This window comes from Neodiprion fabricii, chromosome 5 (genome assembly GCF_021155785.1).
Source record: "Neodiprion fabricii isolate iyNeoFabr1 chromosome 5, iyNeoFabr1.1, whole genome shotgun sequence".
NCBI lineage: Eukaryota > Metazoa > Arthropoda > Insecta > Hymenoptera > Diprionidae > Neodiprion > Neodiprion fabricii.
In genome coordinates this window covers 25,542,032-25,563,332 of record NC_060243.1, presented here as the reverse complement: position 1 = coordinate 25,563,332, position 21,301 = coordinate 25,542,032, and the positions used below count along the sequence as shown (strand labels likewise).

General features: G+C 36.9%; 3 protein-coding genes across 10 annotated transcripts; 1 reads left to right on the top strand and 2 right to left on the bottom strand.

The window, feature by feature from the left end:
- Positions 1-453: 453 nt before the first annotated feature.
- LOC124183122 (tubulin alpha-1 chain-like) lies at positions 454-3,162 on the bottom strand. The gene is made up of 3 exons (XM_046571192.1): positions 3,005-3,162; positions 2,131-2,353; positions 454-1,752 (listed from the first exon to the last, which is right to left on the bottom strand). Exons 1-3 carry the CDS (start codon positions 3,005-3,007, stop codon positions 626-628), a joined length of 1,353 nt encoding a protein of 450 aa, XP_046427148.1. The 5' UTR covers positions 3,008-3,162; the 3' UTR covers positions 454-625.
- Positions 3,163-7,539: 4,377 nt separating this feature from the next.
- On the bottom strand, positions 7,540-8,527 carry LOC124183125. The gene is made up of 3 exons (XM_046571194.1): positions 8,366-8,527; positions 7,880-8,036; positions 7,540-7,770 (listed from the first exon to the last, which is right to left on the bottom strand). The coding sequence occupies exons 1-3, from the start codon at positions 8,417-8,419 to the stop codon at positions 7,736-7,738; spliced, it is 246 nt and encodes an 81-aa protein (XP_046427150.1). The 5' UTR covers positions 8,420-8,527; the 3' UTR covers positions 7,540-7,735.
- Positions 8,528-9,168: 641 nt separating this feature from the next.
- Positions 9,169-20,884, top strand: LOC124183121 (glycerol-3-phosphate acyltransferase 4). 8 transcript variants are annotated; one of them, XM_046571185.1, is made up of 10 exons: positions 9,169-9,351; positions 15,000-15,308; positions 15,859-15,999; positions 16,261-16,395; positions 16,530-16,766; positions 17,594-17,827; positions 18,622-18,737; positions 18,822-18,963; positions 19,138-19,346; positions 19,489-20,884. In XM_046571185.1, exons 1-10 carry the CDS (start codon positions 9,199-9,201, stop codon positions 19,574-19,576), a joined length of 1,764 nt encoding a protein of 587 aa, XP_046427141.1. In that variant the 5' UTR covers positions 9,169-9,198; the 3' UTR covers positions 19,577-20,884. The 8 variants fall into 8 exon arrangements, with proteins under 8 accessions (XP_046427141.1, XP_046427139.1, XP_046427145.1 ...); XM_046571183.1 differs by having other exon boundaries at positions 15,859-16,002; XM_046571190.1 differs by lacking the exon at positions 9,169-9,351 and adding an exon at positions 9,423-9,590 and having other exon boundaries at positions 15,859-16,002.
- Positions 20,885-21,301: the final 417 nt, after the last annotated feature.

Below are 21,301 nucleotides of genomic sequence, written 5' to 3'. Positions count from 1 at the left end.
TGATTAGTAACTGTTACCAACGGTTTGACGATTGTAACTTAGAAATCAGAAGATGTGAACGCAGAAGTACGATCGCGTAGCCTCGCACAGCTGTACATTTACGTATTTTACCTCCACAAAAGGGCAAACGGTGTTTCAAGTTGAAAACGCGTAATTTTTATTGCGAAATTTGATTCGTGGTTTTTTTCTTGAGAAACGCCCAGATGTAAAACTTTTCAATACATACGGTACTGATATTGGAGAAGACTATTAGCCAATCTAGATTTCTGGGTCGGATTTGAGCAAATGAACTGCAGTCACTGCTGCATTTTGAAGATATTAATGTAGCAGCTATTCTAGAGGGAAAGACTTACGTCCGGATAATCTTGAATCATGAATAACACTTTAGCTTTCGAGGAAGGGCAACTGAATGAAGCGGGGTGAAAGGATTAGGATTACGAAATAATACGTGAATAATGTAGGAAAATAAAAGTGCTGTTTTATTGAAAACAGTAGACAGAAATTTAATGACAACAGAATTGGACATCTGGGACTGATATTCAGACTTATAGTTGCGGATGAATATAAAAAAAATCAGATTTTATAACAGAATATGCATATGAGCTGGAATACGTGGAAATCTTGTCTAGTATTCCTCAGCTGCCTCGCCTTCGCCTTCAACCGAGTCCATGCCGACTTCTTCGTAGTCCTTCTCAAGAGCGGCGAGGTCCTCACGTGCCTCGGAGAACTCGCCCTCCTCCATACCCTCGCCGACGTACCAGTGGACGAAGGCACGCTTGGCGTACATCAGGTCGAACTTGTGGTCAAGACGAGCCCAGGCCTCGGCGATGGCCGTGGTGTTGGACAACATGCAGACGGCACGTTGCACCTTGGCCAAATCACCACCCGGAACGACGGTCGGGGGCTGGTAATTGATACCGACCTTGAAACCGGTGGGACACCAGTCGACGAATTGAATCGTGCGCTTGGTCTTGATAGTGGCAATGGCCGCGTTTACGTCTTTCGGGACTACATCGCCTCTGTACAGCATGCAGCAAGCCATGTATTTGCCGTGACGAGGGTCGCACTTGACCATCTGGTTAGCTGGTTCGAAACAGGCATTGGTAATCTCGGCTACGGACAGCTGCTCATGATATGCTTTTTCGGCTGAAATGACTGGAGCGTAAGTGACCAGAGGGAAGTGAATACGAGGATAAGGCACCAAGTTGGTCTGGAATTCGGTAAGGTCGACGTTCAAAGCACCATCGAATCTCAGGGATGCGGTGATAGAGGATACGATCTGTCCGATAAGCCTGTTCAAGTTTGTGTACGTTGGCCTCTCGATATCGAGGTTTCGGCGGCAGATATCATAAATAGCCTCGTTGTCAACCATAAAAGCGCAGTCCGAATGTTCGAGAGTCGTATGGGTCGTTAGAATTGAGTTGTATGGCTCAACAACAGCAGTGGAAACCTGAGGGGCTGGATAGATGGCAAATTCGAGCTTAGATTTCTTTCCGTAGTCGACGGACAGACGTTCCATAAGAAGAGAGGTGAAACCAGATCCAGTTCCTCCACCGAACGAGTGGAAGATCAGAAATCCTTGTAGCCCAGTGCATTGGTCAGCCAATTTGCGAACGCGGTCCAACACAAGGTCGACGATTTCTTTGCCAATGGTGTAGTGCCCACGTGCGTAGTTGTTCGCGGCATCCTCCTTTCCAGTGATCAGCTGTTCAGGGTGGAAGAGCTGACGGTATGTTCCCGTTCGTACTTCATCTGCAAAAATAAAAGATTGTTACAATATATTCGAATTTTTTTCAATAAATATGAATTTATTAAGCGCCTCTAAACAACTAGCCCACAAACGGAGATGATAAAAAGAAACCTTTCACAATATCGCCGAAAAATTAGAATTAGGTAAAACGCATAATTGATAAAATATCGTGAATAAAAATGATTATCGCGATATATCAAGTGCAATGTGTATGTTCTGTTTTGTTTATAACTATTGGAAATGAACTGCACAAACCCAATGCATAACAAAGTACAATCAACATGCCAATCTCGATTTAAATATGGAGAAATCTGCTCCCTTTCTCCGAGTTTTCCTCTTGCAAAATGATTCCTTTATTAAATTGCAAAACCGAAACGTACCAACAACGGTGGGTTCCAGGTCGACAAATACGGCCCTGGGCACGTGTTTGCCAGCACCAGTCTCGCTGAAGAATGTATTGAAACTGTCGTCCCCAGCTCCGAGAAGTTTGTCAGACGGCATTTGTCCGTCAGGCTGAATTCCATGCTCAAGGCAGTAGAGTTCCCAGCAGGCATTACCAATCTGGACTCCAGCCTGTCCAACGTGGATAGAGATGCACTCACGCTGAAAAATAAAATGATGCCGATATTAATAACATAATGAATACGCTAAAACCATTGCAAGATAAATTTTTCAGTTCAGCAAAGATATCACGGCTAATAGGTTTGCTGGAGCACCGAGAAGACGTAGCAATCTGCCGGCTGACGGCGGCCATTTCGCGTCCCGGCGAAAAACCGCGATCCGCAACCTCCAAACTATAGAATTACGAACGTGGCTGACTACCTACTTTCTCGAAAAATCCATGATTCAAAGAACAAATTGATCACGTCATATTCTCGATGAATTGCGACCGAGACACATACTGACCGCGTCATCGAGGCCGGGCTGTTGCGCGCGTGAAAGTAGTCCGCCGGTTCACGCGACACGAATATCTGCCCAGCAACAGAATAAAAACTACAAGACAGAGAAATTTTTCAGCTATTGGCGTGATTTATCGTTTCCCCGATTCTGCAAAGTTTCGAAAAATTCCGATTGCTTTGAGTTAGTCTCATTGCTGAGAAGTCTTACGCGACGTTCTACGCCACGCGCGTCGGGACGCCCTTGAGTAAATCCGCGGTGACCGTTGCATCTGAGTGCATTTAGCCGGTCGACGAAGCGGCGTTTTTCAGCTGTTAAGTTGACGATAGTACTTGGGCAATTCACTAATATGCTTACCATTTTGAAGTGTTGAACACGAGTCACTGATATACGACGAAAATTAACTCGTAAGGCTTTGTTCGTTTTCAAGGAAGCTGGCGATGGAGCTCCTCTAAACGATGTAGCGGTTATGGCGCCGCCGACCGGTGATCACGGGGTTTTATAGACGCGTCAGCCTCCGCGCCCATTGGTCCTCTCGACACGAGGAGCCGAGTCATCGCCTTTAGAATTCACGCTGCGATGCTTACGGACTATATTTCGACCCTCTGAATTTCATTCCTCGTACGGATAAACGACCAACTCCACGATCGGTGCTACACAGCAAGCTAGCACCCTTTCCACAAATATCGGTCTAATCATTCGTCGAGACGTTAAATAGAAATAAGATTTCGGTCGAGGTATTATGCCGGCTACTAGAAGCTGATGTCCAGACAGTAAATTCGAGTTTTAAAGAAGTTTAAAGCCGAACTACCTATTCCATCAAAATCTTGTACTCTGGCGTTAAAATGCGCGCACGCCTCATTGCGCCCATCGATTATTTGCTTTAATATGCATATTGCAGTCTAACAAGTAATAGCCTTGTCTTCAAACTATTGTTAAACGTGTACCTAGTGTAATAAATTAATGCTAAACGCTGAAATTATCATTTGTTGCTTTATAACCCTGACTAGCGGATCCGTTACATTATAATACACGTAGCGTTGGATTGTAGAACCTTAGCGAACGCGTTCTGTCGTCCAGCGGTCGTTTATTCCAACCAGACTCGACATGTGGGCTCTTGTATTTATAGGTTAGCTTTGGGGGATGCTTCTCGTCGTTTCTTTGTTTCGCGGGTGCCCCCGTCGTCTTGGGGACTTCAAACCTGGATGCTGCGGACTTCTCCTACCTATTCCAAAATGCTACTAAATTTCTGTCATTAATCTCATATTGCGTGTATACCTGCGCGACTAATAAATTGTCAATTAATGATCTCTTGCAATAATCTGTCGACGCTACAACGTGTTTGAAATACAAATAACCATGGTATTCTAAGTCATGTCGAGTGCATTGCCCTCTGTCCGTTACTACCAACGTGCATATTATACCACGCCTCGCTGCAGGCATAGTTCATGTACAAATAAATGAAAAAGAATTGCCAAGAAAGTTTCACTGAAATTAAAATTGTTCAAATTAATCAAAGCACGCGCTTAAGTATATCGAGTGTAATCCTATCGGTTTATACGTTACTAATCACATCCATTGTACCTGTTGTATCTATGTAAAGTTCTATGTTTTTGTATTGAAGATATTGCTATATTTATAATCCTGAAAATTCTGAAAATTGAACTCTGCGTTAATATATGTAGGGATAGAATACAAAAACCATTCTCAACTGTAGGTAGATAATATGCCTGTAGGTGTACCAAACGTGGGTGATACTTTAGAAGTCGGAGCCTTTTACGTCCGTTGATGGTTCCTGCTGCTGAAGCATTCAGCATATCCATTCATTCATTCCTACCCAACGCCTAAACAATAATTCGTCTATACATATCCGTTCGGTAAACAAAAGACAAAAAAAAAAAAAAATAGCACAATGAAAAAAAGGGCTAGCCCAGAAAAAAAACACAGATGACATGTAAGTATAAAATTATAGTGTTTAAACAACGACGGAAAAATGTAACATCAGCCGCAATTTATGCGAATGTATGCGTTCACGTGGCAATGCGGGCGCCTGAGCCTATGTTGTATCGATGTCGTAATGTTTGTACAAACATAGGTATAAGCATGTACACAGATTAGATAAGCTATAATGAGACTTGTGACCGGATTACGATAGTCGAAACCAACAGAAGCAGGTGCCGATCGCCACGTTTTACGCGCCTGAGGCGCGTGTAAGTGTATATGCACATATTAAGTGACGAGTGACGTCACACGTCCCATGAACCGTAAATGGCGATGAGCTCACGAGAAGGCGTCCTCGCCAAAGCGAGTTTGGTCTGGCGACACTTGGTACCTGCTTGTTCACTCCTGTTATGAGACGAACTGTGACAGAGACGTAACTATTGCAGTATAATGGGAACGAATTAGGGAGTCCTTCGGTGACCTGCGTTTACGAGAATGCATCAACGAATGTACGGACCTTGGTAATAACCGTGACGCATTGCTAACTTTGCGGTTTCGATTTGGATGCATCGAATTCTAGTGGATCGGTTGCTATATCTGCTTCCAATTTAGATTGTTAAAAAAAAAATAAAGTCTAAATTGATAACGAATTCATTGTGCACTTTAATCGTATTGAGCGTACTCGGGACTCTTTTTTCATTTCCCGATCGCAATAAGTAGATCATGTAACGTATGCCCGCGTATGCGTATAAGTTGAAGATTTATTTTCTTCGAACGGAGGCGCACTACCTCATTCACCGTAAAAGGCGATCCGGAGAAACCGTGACAACATCCACGTATACTTGGTTGGTGTATATCCGACGATGAGAGTAGTACGCGACTCTTTTCTCCCACCTTATATTATACGTACGCAGAGCCTATTCATGCGTATGTGTACTGATCGCGCCTATAACGCCCATCTCATACCTTTACGTACTACACTACGTGTGAAGGCTGAATTTCATCGTAAGTTTTGTTGCAGGACGACTAGCTAATACTGATATCGCTGAAATTTTTGGAAGAGATAAACTGTGAGGAGAAAAGATGCGTGTATACTAGTGTTTGTTGTTCTTTAATCGTGTATTTAAGAAATTATTGAGGGTTTTCCAGGAGTCGGATAAAGCAATAAAATATGCAGACAATATGTGCATACGTGACATGAAACTCACGCATTGTTTTAACATCTGCGTTTGAATTTTGATTAATACATTTATAGCTTTGCAAATTCCCCAGTACGGATGGTCAATCTCCTGGTCCTACTTAATGTTGATATTAGCATATATTCGCTTTCACACAGCGCTGCAGCGGTTCGATCGCCTTTGCCCTCTGTGCATATACGTGCACGTCATGCACGTGTATATATCCGGTAGGGATGTACTATAAAAACGAAATCTCCATTGTGCCTGTATTGGACAAATTCTGTTGGCCCACGTAGCGGTGCATACATGCAAGTCTTGGGCCGAGATCGGTGTTGGAAACAGTGACAAAGTTATGTCAATGCGGTAGCGGGGGGCCCCTGGCTCAAGAGGTCCCCAACTAGGTACCAAAAAAAAAAAAAATTTTTTTAAAACTATTTTCCAACGTGGACTCTCAACCAAAATCAACTCAATAACTCCACAGCAAAAAAAAAAAAGTATCGTGAATTGAGCCCACGCGACTCGATCTTCAAAACTTTTTACGTTGAATATGAATTTAACAATATTTTATATTGGAATTAAGCGAATTTCATCAACATTTTGGTCAGTCACTGTCTCGTCTGCTACATATATTTTTTTTTAGGTAGGGAGGGGGCATTCTTCAAGTTTTTTTGCATTGGGGCCCGTAAAGTCTAGTTACGACACTGGTTGGAAAGTAACGTCAATATTACATTTGCCAGGGTACAGAGTGGAGCCGATTTTATCTTATGTACGTATATACCGGAGAAAATTATGGATTTTTCTGTACATATTTGAAAGCCTCCATAGAGTTCTTTACTGTAGTTATAATAATAATAATCCCGTTTATATAAGTGTGTATATATATATATATGTATTAACTTGTATTATTCTTGATCTTCAAACGTCTCACGCCACAGTGCGTGCCGCAAAGAATTATTTCTTTTTTGCTAACCGCATCATGACGACATTGTAAGTTTGTAACGGATACAAAACGCTAGAAGAACTCTGGCATAATCCTTGAGGTCCATGGGCCAAGGCCGTATGGACACAAATTATTCGACAGTTAACACTAGTTTTCAAGATTTTTGATGTATATCCATATTTTTGGTTAAATAAAAATTCTGTTACAAGTTGACGATTTTTGCTGAGCAGGCTGTCCGTATTGACAAAGGAACTTAAACACGGCTACTCCTGGACATTCGGCATTCTGTAGCAAAGAGGATGAGATCTTTGTTCTAACATTTCTCTTCACGAGAAATCCCTCATAGATTAGCGGCGATATCTAGAGGTGATGCAACGTACTAAAAAGTTTTACAATGTTTCCTTTTTATCGACAGAAAGTAACACCGATGCAGCTGAATCTTATAAACTTGTATTCAAATAATTGGATTATTATATATTTTAGTTTGGTTTCCTGAAAGAAGAGTTTCGGTCACGTGATTCAACAAAAATTCTATATCTCAATTAAGTTCGTAATTGAAATGAACTTGTCTGTGAACTGAAACACTGTAAACTAAATTTTTTTTTCCTCCAGTTATCGAATTTTGCAATAAATTAATTTGTTTCAGGTCTGTATGCCTCGGAGTTTCTAAAAGAGATCCAATTATGTATTTGCAAAAGTTTCAAGTTAGTTTTAAGTGAATCTCGAATACCTCAACCAATAAAAACAAGAACTTGAGAAGTACGCCGTACAGACATAACAAGTGTAAGTGGACATTAATATCTAGAGATGTCAGTAAATGTCAGATGAATTGATTTAATTTAGTTTGATTTATTAACTAAACGTATATATCAGTAATTGGCGAATAACTTCCATTGCAAGCTTCTTTCCACTGGTGTATGTATTGCATACAAAGAGAAGCACAGAGATGTTAATCCAAATATTGGTTATGTTACAGTTAAATTATGACCAATGTACACTAGGAGCGGATGAGATGTGGCTGTCGGGTGATCATTTCATCTGTTTTTCTAGCTCCGTCATCTCAACTGAAAATTACATACATTAAATTTAATCAGGTGGTATGAGTATATGGCAATAGAAAGCAGTCTACTGTGTTCGTTACTCTTTATGGTCCATAGAAACTTAGATAATTACTCTCAGCTAGACGCTTCTTTTCCGCTGCTATTTTTGCATCACGGATCGGCTTTTCCCTGGCCTCGACCTCTTGGAAAGCGGCTTCAAGTTTTGAAAATTTGTTCTGATGGTAGATACCCCAGAGGATACCAGCACCGAGGAAGGTCCATCGCCCAAACTATATGACACAAAAAAAATTATACAGAATTACTTACTACAGTTACAGCAGAGGCGTGTTTCGAGCCAACAATTTATTTCTCTCCGTTGCGTTTTTGTCTATTTCGCGGAGATAATGAAAACACGTCGCCAATTCTTCAACTGTTTATTCGAACGTTATACGAATAATTATGTAACGCTAGGTGCAATGTAACTACTGTGAGTGCAAAAGTATCGTCTGCTAAACACATGATTGATGTCAGTTATCCATGACACGTAATTAGCGGAATGAAACCACTACACAGAATTTTAATCGCCAAATGTCATGGCTTAATAATAACACCGGAATACCTTGATTAGGGGAGAAACGCGAACGGGCCTCGGATTCAGCTGTGCGGTCGACATTTTGGTGATCGAAATGTAACTACAGCACTTCCAGCGGGAAAAGACTGTTCATTGGTCGATATTGAGAGTGTTCAGCTTCAAGCTGAGGCCCGTCTTCGTATTTCGCACACCTCGGTCGTTGCGGCTTCTTGACAGTAATACCAACTATTGCTATCCATTCCATTGTAACCAATTTTAACCTACCTTGTATGTAACACTAGTATTTATCAAGGTGCGGTAAGTCTGAATCTGTGCCTTGCCTTTGGAAGTTACATAAAGTTCTGTCTTACACATTTCTAGTCTTATTGACGTCATTTAGACACCCTCCCTGGGGTTCTAAAGTTTTAAAATAAAGTTCAGTTACTTTCACATCATGTTTGATTTTTTGTTGTTGGTACGACCGAGATGCAGATAATCAACTTTGAGGGTAATACCTTGTTCCTTCTTGGCCGACTGTAATTACCTTCATTACAGCGTTGACCGAAGATATATACCTCAGTCAACGATTACCGTTTTCGGAGTTACTCCTAAACGTTGTTTAATGAAGAGCAGCCAATGTAAACCGCGTGCGCAAACATAGCGGAATCTAAAACAGTTTGAAAATTTTCCGTATAACCGAAATTCACGATAATCGTTATCAAATGTAGGAATATTAAAGTTCAATTTTTCTCCGTTAGATATCCCTATATCGCTGCTCCCTCCTACACCGTTTCGACCCGCGAGTCAATGGGATATCGTCTAGTCTAGTCCGTGTTCTTCGTGGTTGGTTGCCTTTATAATTCAGTACCTCAGTGATCAAAATGGCGTTACTGTGGTCGGTGGTGTCGGTCGGTTTCTCGCTGCTATTGACGCCGTTTTTGATGTTTCTACTGGCGGTGCTATTTTTGGCATCGATTGGAAAGTCACTAGGTGTCAGGAGACTTTACGTTAAATTGTTACTGGCAATTTTCGAGGTGAATAGTATAGCGCATCTATTTTTATGTATTCATAAACGTGAGACAGCTTATAAATTACCAGTACGTAGGGCTATAATACTCCTCGATATAAGGCTGAATCAGTCTTGTTAAAAGTCCAATTGACGAAGCGAACAATCCGGCCGTCATTTCCTTCCGGCAGTAATAGTCGCCGTAATAGATGATCATCAATTATTGTCAAACGAGTGTCCTACACCTGAGCAATCGATCCCGCATTTGTACGTTACCTTCGTCAAATCGTAACCGTACCGTCTATGGTACATACGATAGTCCTTAATTTTTTTCATCCGCATGATTCCAACCAATGATTGCCTTACGATTTGTTTACGACTTGCTCTTTTTTCACTTACCGTGAAGTTTGTCTCCCGTAACTTATACTTTCATTAAGAGGCTGAAGTTAGTAACGTTATCGTAACACAACATCGGAGAAAAGAATCGCTATTTTCATGATTTTACAGTGTTTTTGAAGGAACTAAGATTTCGAAATAAAAGTGTGTTTTTCGTTCTATTACGGTTTACTAAATTTGAGACAATACCAAAATCGTGAAATAACGGTTTTACCTCAGCATGAATCGTTACGATAACGTTTACGTCCTTCACGTCGTTCGATTTTCAAGCCGTTTTTCGATCTTGAATTTATCCAAGGTTTACAGGTTTTTTACGAACGTTATTTTTTCACGGCCATGTTTCGAGTGCTCGATAAATTTCACATGTCACACCTACCTGAATCCAGTTAGGTATGCGATATTCACCTTCCTGATTTTATTTCCGTGTGACTAATTCAATAGAATAAATTACGGCCAGGGGGAGAGATGATACCAGTCATCGCGATCTGGATACATTATGCAATAATATAATTTCTTTGGTTTCTATACATTCTATTGGCTGTTCAATTATCACACCATATTTTGAGTTGTTTGAGCTTTGCCTACTTCTCTTTCCATGCTGTTTTATGTCTCGTGTTTTTATCTCGCGATCTAATGTTTACGCAATCCTCGCCGCATACTTTCGTGACGTTTTATAACTCTGCGTAAGTACGGCAAGTAGGTTGGTACGTATATTATTTTGATGAGGCAACAATTTGTAATTTTTCAGGAATTTGGACTAAATCCGTGCATGTCGGCTGTCAGTAATGTATTCGTGAAAGAGCTTGGGTTCGAAACCACGATATAATTAATTTCTAATTAGAAGAGATCAGAGTATCTATGCCAGGGTCTCGTTTTGTGCTGATAGATTTTTTTCACGCTTCCAAGTCGACAATGTACTCATTTCTCGCGATAATAGAAACGAGCAAAAGTTAATCATTTTATGTCTGTCACTGCCGCAAAGTTTCAACCGCGGTTTTTTTTGTTTTTGTTTTATTTTTCTTCAACTCGTTTGAAAGAAAGTTTAATTCTGTAATAAATCGAAGTTAATTTATAAACACCATGCAGGCACGACACACGCGATGAGCTAAGGTCCATACGTGTTTTATGTATGTAACAAGTATGTGCAAAGGTCGGAAAAAATATCTAGCATTAATTCGTAATAGAAATCGTGTTGTCCTCCCATTTATTGCGTCCTTGTATTTACCGTTCAGCTGTTAGAATATTTTATTCAATATCGCATAAAGTGTCGCGTATATAGTATATGTACAGTTAAGACAAATCTTTTTTCATTCCTCTAGAATGTTGTTTTACCGGTTAATTTTTTATGATTACGCGGCGTACTGCTACTAAATAACAATTCTCGATTGTTCACTAATTCCGTTAGTAACATGGTAATTAATCAATATTCAAATTTCGCTAACACTAGACCGGTTTACAGTACTTACAAAGACAGCTATATGTATATGTATAGCTCTATTGAGTGATTGTGTATCCGTAAATCCTCACCTATTGTGTGCTGTATGTATTATAATATTTAATATCACGACTCGCTTGAATTTTGAACATAAGGTGCTGGGAATAAATGGCAATAAATTTCATATACTTGTCATACAAATTATTTTGTCTACCATCGTAAACGTGGAATAAATAAATTGTTATCAATTTTTTTTTCTCACTTAGTTTCAAAATCGCGAGTGATAAAACTTGACCTGTCCGAATAGTCAAATAAAGATTCTTCTAAGGTTCTTTAAACATAGTTTTTTCTTCGATCGCTCAGATGGAATCTTAATTACTTTATCTCACTGGTTTTTTTTTTTTTTTTTTTTTTTTTTTATTATTATTTTCCACCTATTCTAACCTACTTGAGTTCAGAGATCTAGTTGGTTTACATATAAATCTGTGTATTCGCATAATATAACGCGCAAAAAGGAGCAATGACTTGCAAAAGGATCGGTCAGATATCTGATACGTCTTTGGACGCATGCTCGGATTTTGCAAAAGTCATAGTATGCTTGTTGCTTGAAATTCTCTGTCAGCTGTTGAACATGTGGTCAAAGTGATAAGGTGCAATTCTATATCATTTCTATATTCTATATGTAATGATATTGCGCATTGAATTTATAAACTTTTGTTACTGTATTACCAAAGGCCTCTGTTTTATTTCCGGTTATTGGCTTTGCTTCATCAGTAACTTCCATTCAGAGATAAACAAGCTTGTCTTGTATTTCAAAATTGGTGTTGAATATGAGTTATGCGTTATCGAACCTGCTTATGTACAGTATTGACATTTTAATGTCATCAGTAATTGATGACTATAAAGCTTTCCTCATCAATCACTCTACTTTTTTTATTGCCTTGTCTTTATTGTCTATTTCTAAAAATTGACATGAATTTAGAGTGACTAAAAAGAAAAAGTTTCTAATCAAAAAAATTTACCAATTCCTTAGTTAATTCTTAATTCTTTACAAAACTTCATTTTTCTTTTTCATAAAATGTTACGAGAGATATTAAACTTGGTTCTGGTGTTTAACAAAGCAATTATTAGGTGGCACTGGTATTAAACTCTGGCAGTAATCTTTTTTTTCTTCATAAGATAACATTGTTATCTACTGTTCAAAGGGCGTTCTGCATAATGCTTGTAAAAAACGAGTACTCCTTGCACCTGGTTGTTTTTAATTATCTCTTCTAAGCTTTGAACAATGACAAACTTTTACTATCGGTGATAAATCATCGCATTATCTAATTAAATTAATGGTGTGTTCTTTGCCAGGGTATTTATTCGACAAATACTTGTAACTCAACTCTGGTTAAGCTTATCAATCAGGATAAATTTTTCCATGGTGAATTGAAAAGAAAATGACTTTTGACTTGCGATCGCTTTTAATGACTGGGATTATTCATGCTTTCCTGTCACGTCTGTTAAAATATTCAAAAGTACACTCTAACCCGGCTCGGCTCTGAATAAATAACACTCTTGTAACAATTCACTGTGTACTTTGTTTCATCATTGCGTTAAAAGCAAGTATGTGTCAAATGTTTTTATTTGTGCTGTTAAGATAACGCAATATGTGCTTGCCTAAATTCCAATACCATTTTTTTCTTGTTTCTTGAGGCAAGTGCAAAATTTTTAATATTGAAAAAAATTTATCTGACTATTTTTGGACAAATACTAACCAATTTCTTAACGACTCTGACTATTTCTCACTTTATTCATGACTTCTTTCACGTTATTCCAACACTTTAAGAGATTTGATCAAATTTAATAGAAATTTTTTAAACGTTTTCAGTTTTATTCAAGAAATTAAAATTAGAAGGGAATCTTGTGTAAGAATCAAAATTTAAATTTCATACAATGATTTCTCAAAAATCTATTTAAAAGGCTGATAAGTAAGAAAAATGATTCGGAAATTTTTAAAGAAAATTTTGCATAACATTTAAAAAAAAATTTTAAAATATTGCACGAGTACCCTCAATTTTGTTTCGTCAAGTTCTATGGCAATATGTGAAAAGTTATTATAAAATTTTTGAGTGGCTCGAATTAATTGGCTGTATTGTCTGTCCTCAAGTCCACTTGCAAGCAAAGATTCCTCATTTCTTTATTGCTGATGTAGTCTTGATCATGCATTTCGTTATTATTGATTGTTGTTTGGGTTTTTTCTTCTTTATTAATTCTATGCCTGTGTGTTTGTGCTACCTGTTTTATCATTCCATGTTGTCATGGAGTTATTGCATATATTATTGAATTAAATAGATGAACAAATACAAAACTCGATCAGATCTCTGAAAGGGTTCAAATCACGTGAAAGTATTTAGAATATAACTAGAAACAATCGATATTTACAAGACTGTTTCAAAGTCTTGAAATTTTTTGAATAAAGTAGACGGAAATATTTGTTCATCAAGGTCAATATATCGTCAGGCGTTGAAATTACCCCGTTTTCTTACTGCCTGAACAATTCTCTCCGATTGTAAACACATGTCAGGTATATGGCACTCTCAGCTGATGATGCAAATTGAATAGTAATTCCATAATTACTTTAGGAACCACTAAAATTACGCAATAATTTTGAGTAGCGACGGAACAATGGAGTGCCAATTTGCATTGCTCAATCAATGATCATATACTTTGGGTTCCTAATGGATATTACATATTCCTTCCTCGTTTTCTGTTTCTTTTCTCTTTCTGTGTTTGTCCGAATCACTTTTAAAGTGCCTTAGCTGAGGAGTCGACAAAATATTAACAACAGCTTATGCAATGAGCTAGAGTAAAAGTCAGCAAATGCTCATCAAAAGGTATTCTTAGCTCAGACTACATTGACATACATACGGAACTTGATTCTTTTCAGTCTTTCCTTCTTTATCAAAGAAGAAGGTACATTTTTTCTATTTTGGACAAATCGCAAGAGTTTTTCGAAAATTTGAAGGACTTTCGACCCTGACAATAAAATATATGCAAAGAATAAATGAGTCTCAGGGTTTAAGTTTAACAGGGAAAAATAAATAAATACATAAACATCATTGCCTTTTCTAAACATTCGTGTCGTTAAATTTGACACATTGAAGGTACCATGAACATTAATATTTACATTGTTTGTTAATGAAAGTATAAGTGTGAGTTTGTTCAATATATAAAAGACCACTTATCTTTCTGTTGATTGTAATTTGTAATCTGGATTTATTAGGGCGCTGGTATCTTTCAGTAACAAGTTGGAACGAATTGATAGATAAGACAATATCAAAGCTAAAAAATTATAGCATTTTCAGTTTGCATGTACTACCTTATTAGTTTTTTGATCTGTGACGTAATTGAAACTGACCACTTATACCATTCATATAAAAAAAAGTGCTTCAAGTTCAGATGCTTCTGACACATATATTTCTGCAATCGTGTAACTTCACCCAAGATTGATTGAAATTAGATTTGTATGTGTTAGAAATTCGAAACTGTTGTATGGAATCTATTAACAGCTGTGCCATAAGGTAGTCTGCACTCATCGTTAGTGTTGACTTCTGGAGTCTATTTTTACAGTTTTTTCATGGGCGTGAACTCAACGCTAATATTTCTCCCAAAATATATTTCTCGGTTCTATTTATGCACCCAAAGTCGCATTTTGTTAGAAGTTCGGAATAGCTTTACCGATACATACCTTGATTTATTCTATAGCCTGACCACTTTGACATTTTTGTTTCAAATGTAGATTATTCGAATTTATGACTATGTGATAAATTTACATTAATTTTACCTATTCTGATTTGCAGTTTGGAAGACAAAATATTGAGAAAGTCAGAAAAAGCAATAGAAATTGGGAACCTGATGAAAGTGAGGATGAAAGCGGAACCTCAGAAGATACTGGCAACGACACAACGTCTGCTAATCTTCCCAGAAATTACAAAAAATACAATGCGGCGGAGAAGAAAAAGAATGGAGTACTTGGAAATTCGGTGATTGCCAGATCGAAAGACCTGATTATGGTTCCAGAACCAGAAATGAATAACAAAAATCACATCAATCACGTCAATCACAGTCATTCTTATCGAAATACGCTGGAAGTAAATGGTAACAAAGAGGTAAAATGTTATCCATTGAAATTGAGCGCAATAATTAAATTTAGGACACGAGGAGCATCATTTTTTATTTATGCCGATTGCACTTTATGGAATTTGAGTACGATACAGAAGTTTTACAAGGTGTGCAATAAGATCCAGCAGTTTTTTTTTGTTGAGATTTTGTTATGAATGTATACCTATGGGTAGATCATCATAGTTACAAGTGAAATATTTGTTTTGAATGCAAAGCTTTGTTCCCACATGAGCTTATACATATACTGTCTATAAAACAAACGATAGGAAAGTAAAACATTTTGTAATTTCCTTAAAAGTTCAAAAGTTTTAGGAGATAATAAAGAGGTTTTAAAAAAATTGATTTTTGTCGATCAAGAGTTCGACTTGTCCAGATTCAGGGATTGCTTGTACAGATTAATTATTTGCAAAATCTAATATCATATTGAATTATATATACAAAATATGAAAATCTCATTATCAATCGATGCGCACAGGCTTAAAAACCTAATGATCAGACAAATTGTGTACATAGTATACGATATTTTTATTATTCCAGAGTAGTTTACCTAGAGAAGACTCATTCGAGATGTTGAAACGAGAATTTGACACATCGACCTGTTTGGATTATATCAAGGCCGGGGTCGAGGCCATTATTGAAGATGAAGTAACTTCCAGGTTCGAGGCCGAAGAACTTAAGGTGGGAATTACCGATAATGTTTATTATTTCATCATAATTGACGTTAATCAACAATACCCTGGTAGTTTTAGTACACACAAGTACCTACGACTATCAAAAGTAGGTAATGAGTGTGATGATGGATATTATTTGTTTCTGGTGCGATTTCTCACCATTTTTTGCCCCACATGTCGGTTCTTTGTTTGAATCTTTTTTATTTATTTTTTTATTTCCCTCAGCTTTCAGGAAATTCGTTTGTATAAAGTCAATTTGCACTTACAGAATTGGAATCTCTTAACAAGAACCAATAGACACTACGAGTTCATATCTTGGAAGTTGACAGTCATATGGATGTTTGGCTTCCTGATGCGATACTGCTTCCTTCTCCCTTTAAGGATACTCATCTGTTTCATTGGGGTGAGTTTACACGTTCTAGAAATATTTGTTGTAATTTTGACGAGAGCTAAACAAACATTCATTTTTTATGCGGAATAGAATAAAAATTGGAATTATACAATCTGGGCACTATTAATACTGATTAAGCTCTTTAGGCAGTGTGGCTGGTAGCTACGACATTTCTTGTTGGCTTTATGCCAGACGGAGCAATAAAACGTTGGCTAAGTGAACACGCTTCCTTGATAGCGTTCAGAATTTTTGTACGTTCTGTATCCGGCGTTATAACCGTACACAATCCAGAGTATATGCCGCAAGGAGGAGGAGTATGCGTTGCAAATCACACGTCAACAATAGATGTTGGAATATTGTCTGCTCAGACTACATTTTCGTTGGTAATTCAATTTAGAAAATTAAAGAACTTTGTTATTAAAGCTACATTAGTCGTGTCCCGGGATATAATGTTCTGCGTCCAGCTACATCTCCATCCATGTGTACGTGTGTGTATGTATGGGATAAATATAATGCAGATGACATGTGCTTTGTGTTTAATTTTCACTTTCCAGTCAATGAGAATTATCTTAAATTTTTGTTCCGTTTATTTATGTGTCTGTTGCATATATACTGTGATTCTTCTTATTACAAGTACTACTACCGTAAGTCTCGATAGCGAGGAATAGTAAAAATGATGCAAATGTTTGATGTGGAGAAGGTTATGTATGTGTAAGTCCGAAAATCCAAGTTTACTATTTCCTTCACTTATTAAAATATTTCCTAATTGGTGTCAATGTGAATTCTTTATCCTCCTGTACAAAAATTCCAAATTTGTTAAAACCACCAATTGCGTTCTGGACAACTACGTATTTCGATATATACTGGAATATGAAGTTATTATCGTCCATGAAAGAAGTAGGTATTTTTTTTTCTTCTTCTTTTCCAAGCTTCAAGCTAATTTCTATTAGATGATATTCAATGCAATGGTTATCCTCACATTTATGATAGAAAATCCACTACCGCACGAATTAGTTGCATTAGCAGAACTGATTGATAACGGCAAGTTGACCAACTGTCGACTACTTTTTACTGAGTAGCTGTATACAGCTATCTAAATGAAGAGAAAGGAAACGAGAAGATGATCTGTAATTTTCCTGCAAAATGTCTTCCTCAATATTATTATCATCTTGTACATTGCTTTGCTAAGTTGTGAAGGTTGTACTTACAGGTGATGTGGCTGACGGCGTGTACAGCAGTTGTGGGATATGTGCCAGAAGGTAGATTCAAAAGATGGCTGAACCATAGAGTATCGATAATGTGCTTCAGCGTACTATCCAGTGCGCTTTCCTCAGTTATCCACTACCACAACACTGAGAACCGGCCACTGAGGGGTATTTGTGTCGCCAATCACACATCACCTATTGACGTGCTTGTTCTCATGCGCGATAACTCTTATTCCTTGGTACGTCCTCTACTTGCTCAGAGATTGAATTGTTAGAATTTTCTTTCGATATTTTACTATATACCAGCTATTAACTATTTTTACATTTTCGACTTGTTATACATAACATTGTCACACTAACAATTTTATTAATACCAGCAATTATGTATTCGCTAATTGAGCTGAAATTGGAATGAGTCGGAACTTCTCTAAAGCTGTACCCTCTGACTGATTTACAAAGGGTGGTTCAAATTTGGCTAGTTCTCGTCTCTTATTTATCTTTCCCATCCTTCTCCTAAGCTTTGTCTTTGTTTTATTCTTCTAATTTTAATGATTCTCTATGGTGCTTTACTGTTTTCTTCTCGACAGGCTTGTGAGTTGGGGTTTTTTTTGTTTCTTTTCCGTTTTCACTGGAAAAAATTATTCTTTTTTTTATTCAAATTTTATACCCTGGTAGTGATGCAGATGTATTTATTGTTACTTGTTTTGATGGTAGCGTTTATTCATTTTTTGTGTATAAAATTTGCTGCATGCATGATTTTTTTTTCTGCACTGTATAATTTCTGTGGAAATGAAGACAGTTTTTTTTGTTTATCGACACTTATGTTTCGAAAAATTGCATCATTTTAAATGAAGAATTTAATTATAATCTCATTGTTACTGTTGAGATTGCTGAAAGACGAATTGGTCCTAAGGTTTATGTAAAAAGTGTTCATTAATGCATTGGCTCAATGTTTGGCTGTTTCATAGAATTATTAAAACTTCGTTGTCAGACAAAATAAGGTTCCTAATTTCCTTTAAAACCATTCTTATAGATAGGTCAACGACACGGCGGGTTTTTAGGGATTCTTCAACGTGCCCTTGCTCGAGCTTCGCCTCATATTTGGTTTGAAAGATCAGAAGTTAAGGACAGAGAAGCTGTCACAAAAAGGTATTGCTATATTCTAGTATATGATAATCACAAATATACTGAAAGGGTAGGAAAAAAAATTGAAACCTTAAAACTTTCCAACAGGTTAAAGAAGCATGTCTCAGATCCTACGAATCCACCGATATTGATATTTCCCGAAGGAACCTGTATTAATAACACTTCTGTAATGCAGTTCAAAAAAGGCAGCTTTGAAGTAGGAGGTGTAATATACCCTGTTGCCATAAAGGTACAATGCATTCGTGTTTGAAGTTTCGTCCTCTCTCACACGATTTTTTGTTGAATTAAAAATTCAAATGCAGTGCTACGATGTCATTGCTACAGTCGAGAAATTCACGAACATGCAATCTGGCAAGTCTCAAATAGGCAAAAAAGTCATTTAGATATTTTATTTTCCTCACAGTACGATCCAAAGTTTGGTGATGCTTTTTGGAACAGTAGCAAATATTCAATGATCCAGTATTTATACATGATGATGAGTAGCTGGGCGATAGTCTGTGATGTTTGGTACTTGCCACCCATGTACAGACAAGATGGAGAGAGTGCAATTGACTTTGCTAACAGAGTCAAGGCTGTAATCGCCAGGCAGGGCGGACTTGTCGATCTCCAGTGGTAAATTCAATAATCTCTTCTTTAGATATTAATATTGAAGCGTTTCTCATCATAAATGTTGTGATGCTGCTTTTGAAATGTATTTTATATGTTTTGCTTGTAATATGACAAACCTATAGCCACTTATTTTTCTTGACTTTAGGGACGGTCAGCTGAAAAGAATAAAGCCAAAGAAAGCATGGAGGGAAAAGCAGCAAGAAGAATTTAGTAAACGAATAAAATTTGAATAAGTATTTAAAGAAGAAAAAAACGAAAAAAAAATCTTTAATTCTAGCACAAAATGAGCGAGATTGGGCCATCCGATCTTAGGATATAATATTGATTGGAAATTGGAAACGTTTTCAAAAATGCAGAAAATTTCATTTGTGCAAAATCTGTCTATTTTCACGCAGCTTTTGCTGTGAAATGGAAAAAATAAGAATCCTTTCTTATTCAAGTCATTTGACTCGGTGCACTCACATTTCTTTGTTCCATCAATATCATCTGATGTACGACCAGCAAATTCTAACTTTCATGTCTTATTTTCTCAGATGTAGAATTTCGTCAATATAATTGAATGTATAGGGAAACATGTATTACATTGTGCACATATTTATACTGCAACACAAGGCTCTGACAATTTTTCGTCATCACTAACTAACAAGATTTTGTCAACTGAAATAACTATTTGTGAATACTGTCTCGATTTTCGTTTCTTTAGGAAACAAACGCGAATTGAGTGTCATTATTTCTTCGTTGTCAATAATCAATACATTTGTTGGAAACTAACTCGCTACAAGCACAAAACAGTGGTGTGAAATATTGTTTTAGTGGGGACAGAAAAAATAAGTAGGAAAAGAACATTGTCATCACACACTAACTACCACTAAAAAAAAGGCAGTTGTCTTAAACAAATTTTCTATAAATATGTCAATATTTCATCAATTTTAGTTCTTGGTATAATTATATTAAGAATACTTGCGAGGCAACAAAGGGGATTTGCGGGCGAATGGTTAGTGTAATTTATGTACAATAGAACATTAATAAATTAATGTTTTATTAGATGTACGTACTGTAGGTTGTGTGAAAATTTATATAATATGCGTGTGCGTGTGCGTGTTGTGTAGGAAAAATTCCGAATAGTGGGTTTTATTCTTTTTTCTTTTGTCATACTACTAGAAAATTGACATCTATACAAAAGAAAAAAAGAAAGTTATGTTAAAATCCTCAAACCCGTAACACAATGGAAAAAAAATAATCGGTTTATAATTGGGAAATAACAATTATTCTTCAATTACGGGGTAAATGGAAAACCGGAAAAAATTGAATCACTGTTGATCAAAAAATAATTCTCATTTTCCATTCCTGTTCCAATGTTTGGTTATTTTTTTAAAATTTTGTAATGGGCATAATAGGTACCTTAAGTAAGCACTAAAAAATTACCTAATATTTTCAAAACTAGATTGGATTTATAGTGTTCAAAAAAAAAAAAACTAAGTTAAAATTTGAAATTATTTATTAAATTATCAACGAAGTACGATGGCAGCCGGTTGTGAAGATGTCAGATGTATCAGTTGAACATCGCTAGTTAAAATTTTTGGTTACTTGATACTTTTGCCATTATGATTCGTTACCCGTAAAACCAAAAATAATTTAAAAATGTATTTTGCTACTTTTATATTATTATTATTGTTGTTGTTGTTGTTATTATTATTATTATTATTGTGGCCATCATCATCATTGTCACCAATATCATCACGATCGACCTTTGAACGATTACGAAGTTCAGTCATATAATGCATCACACTTTTTTTTACTAATCTTTTAGTTTATATTGTAACAGTGATATTAGCAAATTTGTAAATACATAACACATTGCTACCATAGTCGTTTAATTTCTGGATTATTCACTCATATCCTATGTTTGAAACTTTTCACGTGAAATTGACCATGAAGTTCTCATGATTGTGCACAAA

Excerpts from the sequence above, each read along its gene's own strand:
- LOC124183121 (XM_046571183.1), top strand. The coding sequence starts at position 9,199 with ATGGCGTTACTGTGGTCGGTGGTGTCGGTCGGTTTCTCGCTGCTATTG. Across the intron at positions 9,352-14,999 it reads TGTTACTGGCAATTTTCGAG|TTTGGAAGACAAAATATTGA; the intron begins GTGAATAGTATA and ends TCTGATTTGCAG. Across the intron at positions 16,396-16,529 it reads TACTCATCTGTTTCATTGGG|GCAGTGTGGCTGGTAGCTAC; the intron begins GTGAGTTTACAC and ends TAAGCTCTTTAG.
- LOC124183125 (XM_046571194.1), bottom strand. The coding sequence starts at position 8,419 with ATGTCGACCGCACAGCTGAATCCGAGGCCCGTTCGCGTTTCTCCCCTA. Across the intron at positions 8,037-8,365 it reads GCGTTTCTCCCCTAATCAAG|TTTGGGCGATGGACCTTCCT; the intron begins GTATTCCGGTGT and ends TGTGTCATATAG. Across the intron at positions 7,771-7,879 it reads AAAGAAGCGTCTAGCTGAGA|TTGAGATGACGGAGCTAGAA; the intron begins GTAATTATCTAA and ends TGTAATTTTCAG.
- LOC124183122 (XM_046571192.1), bottom strand. Across the intron at positions 1,753-2,130 it reads CCTGGAACCCACCGTTGTTG|ATGAAGTACGAACGGGAACA; the intron begins GTACGTTTCGGT and ends TTATTTTTGCAG.